Source organism: Triplophysa rosa, unplaced genomic scaffold, assembly GCF_024868665.1.
Source record: "Triplophysa rosa unplaced genomic scaffold, Trosa_1v2 scaffold283_ERROPOS281209, whole genome shotgun sequence".
Classification (NCBI taxonomy): domain Eukaryota; kingdom Metazoa; phylum Chordata; class Actinopteri; order Cypriniformes; family Nemacheilidae; genus Triplophysa; species Triplophysa rosa.
Window position 1 is genome coordinate 739 of NW_026634297.1, and position 12,826 is coordinate 13,564.

Here is a 12,826-nt window from a genome sequence, read left to right on the forward strand (position 1 = left end):
TTAGTCGCACCATTGAGAAATTAGGTCGCACTCTAGAGCCCTGCTATACATTTGTTTATGTGTATGTGCAATCCCTGGGATCGAACCAATGACCTTGGCGTTGCTAGTGTCATGATATAACCACTGAGCTACAGGAAAGCTATACATTAAAATTACACAGGATTGTAGCACTTAATATGGACTATTAATTAACGTATTCCCTGAAGTATGAACATATCTTAGATATGCTACATTTTTTTACAAATACAACCTACATGAAAAATATTAAAGCACACTATATTAAACTGTAGCATACTATGATGTTATATTAATTATACTACAGTATAGTTATAATATAATTGGCTATATTACACTAATTATATTCAACTTAATATATCGTCGCTGTCGGGCGGAAACCTCCTATGTCCAAATTTGGTCAATTTCATATTTTTTCACAAATCGATGCTATTGGTCAGTCCACATGTGGGTCTGTTATTTTTACAAATTATTAACCAATCTAAAATGTTGAAAATAGCTTGAGAGAAAATCTCTTAACTCCATTGGACACTTCAACTGTCTGAGAAGTCTCGTAATTCCACCTCTTCTTCACTCCGCGGGAGCGTCTCGGCATTACGTCTCCTCATTGAACGTTTTTTTAGACAATAATGATTGAAAATAGTTAGGTTAGATACATTTGAGTAGGCCTGTTTTGTTAAAAATCGATAGCTGTAATGCTTTGGTGCAGAAGGAAGCCCGTGAGCCACGAAGGTAAGTTTGCGAGCAGATTTGGCTAATTTCCGCCTATTAGACAGTCTAGTCAGCTCATCGTTTTTTGTATTAGGCTACATCACTTATAGTTCTTAATCCTTTAAAATAGAGTTTAGGAAGATGTATGTAACCACAATCATTAGCTTTCATTAACTCTTAAAGCCTCGTCTCTTGTCAAAAGGCTCAACGCGACCGCAGACTTTGATGAACACTGCTGGCAGCAGCGACGTCTGTGTCCATACCATTCTTATCAATGACAGCGTAATCTCGTATCACTCCCAAGTCATAAACCTTCTATCTCCGATTAAACATGGTTTTTGGGGAAATGTTGTGTTAATGCTGGTACACAACAGTATATGATAGCAATATAAGGTATAATACCAACTTTAACGATACAATGTTTAATAACTAAAAAAATATGCAGTTTTTTTAATTTCCTGAAAAATAATGGTTTTGGAGATGCGAGGATTCCGCCCGACAGGGACGATATATATATTAAACTGTAGTATGCTATAGTACATTATTAATATAGCATAGTATAGTTAAATAGTGTTATAGTTATTAATGTAATATATAATAATTAATATAGTACACTGTTGTAATGTCGTAGACACGTTAATTAATACTTTAGGGGAGTAATTTTGGTATTTAAATTAAACTGAACAATCAATTTCTGAAGTTATAATTAACCATTACCTGTCTACAAGACTTTGCTCTCCATGCTCTGGTGATGCTTCCAGCAAACTATCAAGGTGTGAATTAATGCGATCCCTTATCGCTGATATGCGTCGTCTAAAATTATTAGGTTGTGTAGACATTTCTGTTATCTATATGAGTATAACTTTAAACTTTAACTAACCTCTAACATCAATCACTTTGACCAGGGCTCTTGCAAACTGTATGCTCCGAGCCTCCGACTTGCTGTAGAGCGCGCAAACCCAGAAGAGGAGGGGCTATGTATATTAGCTAATAAGTTTGCATTTTGAGTGACGTGTGATGTTAAATTAAGGTCGATCGGCGTGTGGCGTTATTTTAACGCGTGGCGGCGTATGATGTTAATTTAGCACCTTGCGGCATTAAGAAATCGGCGTTTTAATATTAATACGGCGATCAAAAGCACGGAAATTGTGAACCTGTTGGCTTTCGATATTTCACACGGTTTTTACGGCAATTGGATGTAAACGCGTTGCGTAATTCTGAACCATTTTGCTTTTTTCTTCCTGCATGCATAATAAAATTATAATTTATTTATATAGCGCTTTTCGCAATGTGCATTGTTCAAAAGCAGCTTTACAGAAGAAAATCTATAAAATAAAAAAAAACAGAAAAAACACCTAAGGTAAAACAGTGCATGGTGTTTGTAGAATAAGCAAGGTCGTTCTAATTAACACAGAATGCTGTTTTCAGTGCAAAACTTATATTTCTGACTCTCTCAGCGCTCAGAAAGAGCTTTTCACGAATTAAATCTGTTCCTTTGCTAAACACACTTTTTCGTTCTGCTCACAGGCCGTTTAACACAGAATGCTGTTTTCAGTGCAAAACTCATATTTCTGACTCTCCTGACTGCCCAGAAAGAGCTTTTCACCAACGAGCTCTGTTCCGCTGCAAAACGCACTTTTTCATTCTTCTCTCAGGCCGTTTAACACAAAATGCTGTTTTCAGTGCAAAACTCATATTTCTGACTCTCCTGACTGCCCANTTACAAATTAATTCTGAAATTGAATTATGCCTTTTGCAATACGTATATGTGTACAAATATGTGTACAAGTGTTAAACATCTTGTAACTACTGCATCTTTTCTTTTGAATACTAATTAACAGGTCTTTTCCTAGTATGTTCAGAAGAGAAAGAACCAGTGGCAAATGCAAATTTCCTACTCCAGTGACAAAAGCTGTGGCAGCTCCCACAAAACATACCAATCTGCAGTTTTACGTACTCCAGGAACCAACAGATAAGACCCCACATTGATCTCAAGAGCTTATATTATTAATGGCAGGGTTAGGCAAACGGCATATTTCCTTACCTGACAACAGCAACCATACAGAAGTGAGTTTTTTTAAATATGGCATTTGAAAGTAGGAACAATGTTTCAAATATCGTTGCCTTGGAATTTAATGTTCTATCTGCATTCTAAGCAGTTATAGAGATGACAAGTATTTGCATTCCATTTGTAGATAAAACCTTTTTTTTCTGAAACCCCCCTTATAATTCAAAGACTTTTTTTGCTAAACCTGTTTTTTCTTAAGATTTCCGCAGCTCTGACAGTTGAGTATCCTAAACAGGAAAACTTAACGGGTGGATGGCCTATATACAAGGCTTCAGGTCAGTAGTTATGCAGTATGTCCTTGATGTTTCTTAATAATATATCCTAATTGTTTGTCAAATTTTTGATAGTCAATACCAGTGCCTGCTTAGTGCATTGTCAACAAACATACCCAATATACAACACTCAGTATTTAAATATTTAATTTTAGGGGGAAGTGGCCAGAGAAAATTGTCAGTAATCCCGCCAGAATCTGAGGGATACACAGCAAAGCTTCTGAAGAGCTCATCTAATAATGGAAGGCATATGCTTTTCATTGTTCCACTTCAGGATGAAATCGATACTGCACCACTTCCTTTTGATGCCCCAGAGTTCAGCAAAATGCCAAAATCACAGTGCAAAACATGTGGTCAGACTTTGCCGTTACAAGCTCTGGCTTTGCATGTAGAAACTTGCAGCAAGCCAGACAGTGACCAAGTAAGTTTGTAATAATCGTTAAATATGTCCTTTAGTTTATTTATTTCAATTCATTTGAATTTAATAGGCATTCAACCATGGTTTCATACAAGTGACAGTATTTTTTATTCTGTTAAGGAGGAAGAAGAATCATCATCAAGTGACTGCTTGGAAGCAAGTGCTCCAAATGTCCATAAGTATTATTAACTACATTTAAAACGTCATTACCAACTTAAATATAAGCGATGTTTATGATTTGATTTTTCTTTATTTTAGCTTCTCCTCCACTAATTAGTGAAAGATGCCCAATATGCCAAGTAATGTTCCCTCTTGACTTTATTGAAATACATGCAAGTGCTTGTGGAGAAAGGTTAGTACATGTATACAAAGAGTTTGCTAACATCTATTCCGTAAAGAATATTTTATTATTTGTAAGGAGGCTGTACTTGGAAGGTAAACTAAATTTACAAAATGCAATTACTTTTGTCTTACAGACAGTGTTGTGAATTGGATCTATCAGACATTGAGGCAATTGATGATGCAGAGGAAGAGGCTGGCCCATCAGGCACAGCTTTCCAGACCACACCCAGCCAAAATCTGACAAACAGTTTATCAACATCATCATCTGCCTTGACTGATGAGGAAATGGGTTAGTAGCATACGGCAATATGTTTTTCAATTATCATTAAGTATGTTTTATTATTATAACTTTAGCAAGCAAACCTTACTTGAAATCTCAAATGGTCTTGTGATTTTCATTATAAACCCTCTAAGATCTTTGTTCCCTCTTTTGTAGATTGGAAAACTGTACCAGGCCCAATAAAGGCAGCTGACTTGTACAGACAATCTGTACTGAAGGATTTTGCATCCGAGAAACCACTATACATGCACATTGACCTTAGAAGTAGCATCTCCGACCAAGAGTCCATGCTCATTGCTTTTTACAAAGCATGCAATGTGAAGTGGGCATGTCCTCTAAAAACCAGGCTAGAAGGTTTTTTTCTATTGTTTTCAGTGTATTTTATGCAGACAGTAGATTATCTGAAGTAGCCTAAATAAGAACATCATCAACTTTTTTTGTTTTTATTTTCTAGGGGATCCTGCTATTGGAGAGGGTGTAAACCGTTTCTTGTTTTCAATGATTACACAAAAACTTAAATGTGGTTTTCACCTTAACTTTGGTATTTCCCTACTTTTACCATTTTCTGATTATGATGTGCCAAAACGTTGTCTCCTTTAGTGTCTGACCAAAAACATTGTTCACTTTTTTTAAGGGAATACTCACACTACAAGGTTTTTTGATGGAGAGCCAGATCACCTTGTACCATCTTCATCTGCACACCTGGTGGATAGTGATCTGTTTTTTGTTGCTGGCAGAATGATTGGTCACTGCTTTCTCCATGGAGGACCACCCTTGTCAGGACTTAGCCCTGCTGTTGTCCATGTAATTTCAGGTGGCAGTGCTGAAACAGCTGTTGTAGAGATTTCAGACTGTCCAGATTTGGATTTGCTTCAGAAAATCATACTGGTACTGTATATACTATGTACTGTATATATTTTATGAAACAAGAATAATTTAACATTATGCAATAATTATAAATGAAGTGATTTTATTAACTACATGTAACTTTCAGCTTGATGGGGACTCTGAACTAACACCTGAAGAGAAGGAGTGTGTTAATGATTTGTGCTTCTCCTGGGACCTTCCTCCAGTGAACACCTCCAATCGACGCTGGCTTTATGAGAGGCTTCTACATCATGCTGTATTATGCAGTCAAACAAACCCATTACAACATTTTTGTCTCCTCTTAATCTCATATATAATTATAACTAATCTTATAGTTTCTGTTGTTATACCAGGTTATCGGACTTACCATGCGGCAAATAAAACAACTTCGAAAAGGTTTAAAGGATACTATGCTGTGGCCACTACTTTGTCAGCGTACAGATGTGCTTCCAGTCATTTTTCCACGTGAGATAAATGACGTTTTGACCCAAGAGGTATGTATATTTGGTTAAACAATTTGTTCTTTAATATGTTTAATGGAATAAGATTTACCCCAAATAGTATTCTAGCTGGTTTGCCTGTCTAGTATGATTCTTGACATTTGTATTTTATTTTCCTGATATTGATTCTTTGTTTTTTATTTTTTGTAGTGTGTCCTAAACAGCATTACCTGGCCTTCAATGGTGAAAAACAATGATGACGACAATGATGATGAATGCTCTTTGGAAGATCAGAGGCGAGTTGCTGGCTACCTTCGTCAGTTTATTGAGAATGGTAAAGGATTACTTTCAGTGAATGAATCAATACCCTCATATGTATGTATTTTATACACTAGTGTTTATTTGCATCTACCTTTTCACAGCATCAAGCCCTGAGCTGAAGGCACTTGTTAAGTTCTGGGTGGGCTGGGAGGTTCCCACTACCTCTCTCAAACTGGAAGTAACCTACAGTAACCTACCAAAGGCATCTACATGTTTCGAGACCCTACGGCTTCCATCCCGATATAGACTTCCAAGCATTTAAGAAAGAGTTACTTGCCTGCATCAGTACTGTGGATACTGGATTTGGGCTGGTGTAATTATAATTGTTGTGCAGTATTGTTTTCTATCCAATCCAAGTTCATGGATATTGAGGTAGACGTTTTGATATATTTTTATTTTTTGCTCTCTATTCTGAAAGATGCAGTCAAAGACTTTTTTGTTTTTGTTATGTTTACTTAAGGACAGTATAGTTTATACAGTATTACAGTTCAGTTTACATCACAATGTACAAATAAGGATGACGAGAATAAAAATAAAACTGTTATTTACTGTTTGCCCAGTGTGTGCTGTATGTAGTGCGTGGTTGCCAGATAGATATCGGCACCATATGATGTTGAAGGACTCATGGGATCAATGTCTGCTTGTAGTGCTGTTTGTTCTTCAGGACTCAATAAGCTGTCAGCTGTGAGAACAATTACTCCATGTTGTGGGTCACAGGGCAGACCCCACATTCTTCCCAATCAATCTGTTGAAGGTACAGTTCCTAAAACAGAAAATTGTAAAATGGTTCAATCATTACTTATTTACATCACACATGCTGGTGTTATTTGAATGCACTTGGCCTTTTGTTACCTCTGTATTTTCAAGCTCCGGCTCTGCCACAACATGCTGAATGTTTCCCATCTCCCATAGCTGATTGGGAGTCATGTTCCCCTCAGTTCTAATTGGGTGGTTATCCCATCCATCATGCAAGACGTTCAGGCTAACTTGTAGTCTTGGGAGGGACACATAGTGACAACTAAAAAGGTGGATGCTGTTAGACAGGTCAAGGAACCCATTATCTTCCAGAGAGTGCAGCACACTGTAATATCATGGTAAGTTACCAAGCACACCACACGTCTCTTCCACAGCCTCTCAATCTAAAAAATGAATGAATACCATTTAATTAATAAATTACTCTTTATTAAACACAACTAGTATCATTCCAAACTTTCTTTTATCCGAATGTTATAATCACATCTTTTTTTAATATGTAATGGCTAATATACCAGGACAGTTTTGTACGTGCCATTTAAAGAGTGAAAAACAGTAAAGTTTATTGTCTTTTGAACAATGTGCAGCTAGCTACAATCACAAAAATATGTGTTATGCCTTTTTAAGGATCATTCAAAAACAGCAACAAAAACAAACCATAGACAATAGGACTAGGAGAAAAAAATAACCTGCCTCTGATTGTGGAACACTCTTTACCAGCAATAAAGCTGGACCGCCCTGTGCCCTGGATGGGTGAACATCAGGCGTGCTATGTCAACCATTTCTCTACACCATGTCACCCTACTCTTGAAAAACAATTAAAGTAACTCTTGCTGGCAAAAATATAGTTCAGTGGTAAATAAATCCAACATTTAGCTTTTAAAGCCATATCTTTTGTTGCTTCATATACACTACTCACAAAAAGTTAGGGATATTCGACTTTCGGGTAAAATATATGGAAAATGTAAAAAGTTTGTATCATGAAAGTATGACATTTAAGTAGAAGCATGCCATGGCAATTTCTTAATCTCAACAAATTTATTGAAACAAAAGTTAACAATAGTGGTGGGTATACCACAGCAAAAAATGTAAATAACTTGTGTGTCCTTGAGCATGAATTACAACTTGACAACAACGTCTCATGATGCTCACAACTCGACTTCTTGTCTGCTGAGTCATGGCATTCCATTGTTCTTGAAGGGCTTCTTGTTCTTGAAGGGCTTGAAGGGCCTCAGGTCATTGAGGTTCTGGGGTACAATGTTACGACCCTCTACACGACGACTCAGCTGATCACATAGGCTTACTATGAGATTCAGGTCAGGAGAAAGTGCAGGCCACTCCATTTGAGGTACCACAGCCTCCAGCGTCCGTGCCATGATAATGCAACCTCAATGAGCTGGGGCACTGTCATCCATAAAGATGAAATCAGGCTTGTGTTGCTCATGCAGAGGCACAATGACTGGATTAATGATGGTGTTCAGGTAGTATTGTCACAGTACCATTCACAAGGTGTAGGGCAGTTTTGTATTGACTCAACACACCTGCCCAGACTGTAATGCCATCACATCCAAAGGCTTCTCTAATCACCTTGTTAGAGAACAGCATGTTATGCAATAAGTACTGACACATTGAACAGTGGGCATGTGAATTCAAAAGTTTAGAGAAATTCAAATTAAGTTCACCTGTAAAGATTATAATACATTTTAGTTGCATTCTGATATTTCAGCCGAAAGCCGAATATCCCTAACTTTTTGTGAGTAGTGTATTTGCATAATTAACAAATAGATAATATTAAAAATCCAATTAAAATCTCAGATAACTGTAACAGGTGGCATTTTAGCTGTTTAATATTTTGCTAAAATTAGTACTGTAGAGTTATCCAGAAAACTACACACACACACGCACACACACGCGCATACACACACACACACACGCACACACATCAATAAAAGCATTACTGTGTCTATACAGTGCTTATAAGGTGTTTTATTCTACTAGGGTGTTGACAGTTATTGATTCAATGGCTGAATAATAAAATTTTCACAGGGGTAGTGTATTTACTTAAGCACAAAAAGACCTGAAAATACAGAAAATCATAAAGAAGGGTGTTCACACTGCTTTATGTAAAACACATATGTAAAATATAAACATTAGACATTGCTTTACCTCTAGAATTGCATGACAGAGTTTTCTGCCAGTCGTGTCCCTCAAAAATTTCGCATGAGTGGATCTCCCTCATCAACAAAGTCAAAAATTCACGTGTAGGACCACCTTCGTCAGCAGCTCCCTCACCAACTCCATCATCATCTCTAAACACAACATCTAATTTTGCCCCGGGGTTAAATCTCTGACGTCTAAAGGCTCTAATAGCACTTTCCAAGATGTTGCCTCTTGTTGTATTTATTTGGTTGGAAGCAGGTGCAAATGTAAAATCCACTGTGCTTAACATTTGAGTTAATAATGACTTCAGATCCACACTAAAAACAAGATAAATTAAACTTAATGTTAGTTGTTATTTTATTGTAACATTAGTAAAATATGTCAAACAACAATATCATATCACTTACTCATCCTCATCTTCTTCCCAGATATTAATATCTTCAAGGAGATCAGGGGAATGGAAGGCCACTGGTGGGGCTGAGAGAATGCCACTGGTGGGGCTGGAGAGTAGGCCACTGGTGCTGCTGGAGAGAAGGCCACTGGTGCTGCTGGAGAGAATGACACTGGTGGGGCTGGAGAGGAGGCCACTGGTGCTGCTAAAGAGAAGGCCACTGGTGGGGCTTGAGAGGAGGCCACTGGTGCTGCTGGAGACAAGGCCACTGGTGCTGCTGGAGAGAATGACACTGGTGGGGCTGGAGAGAATGGCCACTTGGTTTGGCCTAAGAGGAGGCCCACTGGCTGGGGCTGGAGGAGAAGAGCCACTGTGGCTGCCGGAGAGGGATGACACTGGGTGGGGCTGGAGACAAGAGCCACAAGGCCACTACATGTACTGGTGCTGCTAAAGAGAAGGCCACTGGTGGGGCTTGAGAGGAGGCCACTGGTGCTGCTGGAGACAAGGCCACTGGTGCTGCTGGAGAGAATGACACTGGTGGGGCTGGAGAGGAGGCCACTGGTGCTGCTAAAGAGAAGGCCACTGGTGGGGCTGGAGAAAAGGCCACTGGTGCTGCCGGAGAGAAGGCCACTGGTGCTGCTGGAGACAAGGCCACTGGTGCTGCTGGAGAGAATGACACTGGTGGGGCTGGAGAGGAGGCCACTGGTGCTGCTGGAGACGAGGACACTGGTGCAAGTGCAGAAGTAGTCTAAAAAAAATTAACAACTGATGGATTAATTGTAATTTATATGTAAACCATGTAAAGAAACCAAGAAATTAATTATATGTTTCCTTACATAAAACTAATTGTATATCGAGTAAAGAATGACACAAAATCAAATACTGGACACATTGTTTCTATGCAAGAGTAATTAAAGACAAAAAAACAAAGTATTACTGCTAAATTACCTTTTCTTTTATGTACAGTGCTGATCTTCCTAACTGCCCACTACCAATTATTGCTGCTGGTGTTTTTACTTCAAGACATAGTGGAGAAACCAGTCTTTGTGCATCAACCCTGCACAACTCAAACTCCCCCCCTTGAAGTTGTGGAAACGTGCTTCGGAGAGTTTCTGCAAACTGACTCTCACTCTGCTCTCTCTGCACTACTACCCTCTGACTGGCAATGGCATCTACTGGGCAAAAGTGTGCAAAGGTGTTATACAATTGTGCTAACATACGGTTTGCAATCAACATGACAAACAATTTAATAAACAACACAGCAGAGGTCTTACCTCTCGAAGATGTAATGCGCTCAACACATGGCCTGAGAAGAGTGACTCTAAATGTGGCTGTAATATTTCTCCTACGTGCCCTCCTGGGACGAGCAGGACCACGTGAATGTTCATTGCGGAACATTTCAAATCTTTCAGAGAACATTTGCACATTACATCTATGACACTTTTATGGACTTACATTGCATTATACTATACATTTGTTTATGTGTATGTGCAATCCCTGGGATCGAAACTATGACCCTGGCATTGCTAGTGTCATGATATAACCACTGCGCAACAGGAAAGCTATACATTAAAATTACACTAGGATTGTAGCACTTAATATGGACTATTAATTAACTATTCCCTGAGGTATGAACATATCTTAGATATGATACATTATTTTACAAATACAACCTACATTAAAAATATTAAAGCACACTATACTAAACTGTAGCGTACTATGATGTTATATTAATTATAATACAGTATAGTTTAATATAATTGGCTATATTATACTAATTATATTCAACTTAATATATATATTAAACTGTAGTATACTATAGTACATTATTAATATAGCATAGTATAATTAAATAGTGTTATAGTTATTATAATGTAATATATAATAATTAATATAGTATACTGTCGTAATGTCGTAGACACGTTAATTAATACTTTAGAGAGTAATTTTGGTATTTAAATTAAACTGAACAATCAATTTCTGACGTTATAATTAACCATTACCTGTCTGCAAGACTTTGCTATCCATGCTCTGGTGATGCTTCCAGTAAAACTATCAAGGCGAGAATTAATGCGATCCCTTATCGCTGATAGGCGTCTTCTAAAATTATTAGGTTGTGTAGACATTTCTGTTATCTATGTATGAGTATAACTTTAAACTTTAACTAACCTCTAACATCAATCCCTTTGACCAGCGCTCTTGCAAACTGGATGCTCCGAGCCTCCGACTTGCCGTAGAGCGCGCAAACACAGAAGAGTAGGGGCTATGCATATGAGCTAATAAGTTTGCATTTTGAGTGACGTGTGACATTAAGTTAACGTCGTTATTTAAACGCGTGGCGGCATATGACGTTAATTTAGCACCAGGCGGCACTTATTTAACGCCTGGCGGCGTCAAGAAATCTGCGTTTTAATATCAATACGGCGATCAAAAGCACGCGAATTGTGGAACCTGTTGGCTTTCGATAATCGAGAGTAGTGAACACACGCACAGCAAGTGGTGAACACACGTACACCCGGAGCAGTGGGCAGCTATCACTGCAGCGCCCGGGGAGCAAGTAGGGGTAAGGTGCCTTGCTCAAGGGCACCTCAGTGTTACCCGCCGGCCCTGGAATCGAACGGCAACCTTCTGGCTCACGAGTCCGACTCTCTAACCATTAGGCCACCGACGACACTGCGTATTTATACAAGGGGGAACACTACTACAAAGAATAAAAATAAAAACAAACAATGAAATGTAAAGAAGTAAAGCAATGAATATAAAACATAACAATACCGATAATTTAAACAGGGGCGTGATATCAGTAAATTAAGATCATTTCAGCTGCAGCATGTATAAGGAATACGATCATTCGTCACGATGAAGATCATGCAGCAATGCAATGTTGATAGAAAATCGCACCTGAACCTGGTCGCCAAGATGATATTCTGCGCTTTGCCAGTCTTAATGAAATCCGCTGCATTATATTTAAACTGACGACCCGAGATTGCGGTGGCAAACTTAACCCGATGCCAAATAATGCGTGTCGTAAAGCTCCCTACTTGTAACCACATAGCTATTTCAATCATTTCGGACTCTTAAGACCTCAGCCTTAGAAGTATTACTCCCCATTCAACTATTCGTTCGACAATTGAGAGCCTAGATTAGAAGTCACACAACAGCTTCAGTACTGGGCAGTGTGTGCCTATTAACATTATTCATTTAAACCTTTATTCAAAAATGATTAACAAAATGTCGCCCAAATTTCAAATAAAAATATTTGACTCTATTGCATTTATTTGCTAAAAACAAAGTCAAAATAACAGAACAAGATGCTCTGTATGTCTTTCAGACCTCAAATACTGTTCAGAAGATAACAAGTCATTCCTTTAAAATGCATGTTTGTTTGGAAAGTAATTCCGTTTATGTATCTGATTTTTACAATTTTATGGTCTGTCATGCCATGATGCTCCTGTGCCACATGAAACTGTTGTGCTTATGCACCCGAGTTATTGTGATAAAGACTGACTAATAAGGATAAATGATTTGTGTCCTATTTGGTACTAGGGATGGGCGATATTATATCGTTTGCGATATACCGGTAGAAATTCCCCACACAATAGGAATTAGTCTTCCCGCGATATAAACGATAAATTCTAGTTGATGACGTATTTCTTTGTGAGACCCATTCACAGCTCATATGTGAAGCGAAAACGGGTATAGCGGAGGGCGGACGTGAAGCTGAGAAAGAGTTTGCACTAAAAGACGAGCTCTAACATCTCGTTTAGGTTGGCACTGTAGATGCATCC

At 38.3% G+C, this 12,826-nt stretch overlaps 1 protein-coding gene across 1 annotated transcript; it reads left to right on the forward strand.

Moving 5' to 3' along the window:
* Positions 1–2,571: 2,571 nt before the first annotated feature.
* LOC130550297 (uncharacterized) lies at positions 2,572–6,265 on the forward strand. Its single transcript, XM_057327719.1, has 13 exons — positions 2,572–2,793; positions 2,994–3,069; positions 3,222–3,487; positions 3,605–3,659; positions 3,743–3,836; positions 3,961–4,115; positions 4,263–4,460; positions 4,561–4,647; positions 4,741–4,994; positions 5,101–5,229; positions 5,327–5,467; positions 5,624–5,747; positions 5,836–6,265. The coding sequence occupies exons 1-13, from the start codon at positions 2,737–2,739 to the stop codon at positions 5,994–5,996; spliced, it is 1,797 nt and encodes a 598-aa protein (XP_057183702.1). The 5' UTR covers positions 2,572–2,736; the 3' UTR covers positions 5,997–6,265.
* Positions 6,266–12,826: the final 6,561 nt, after the last annotated feature.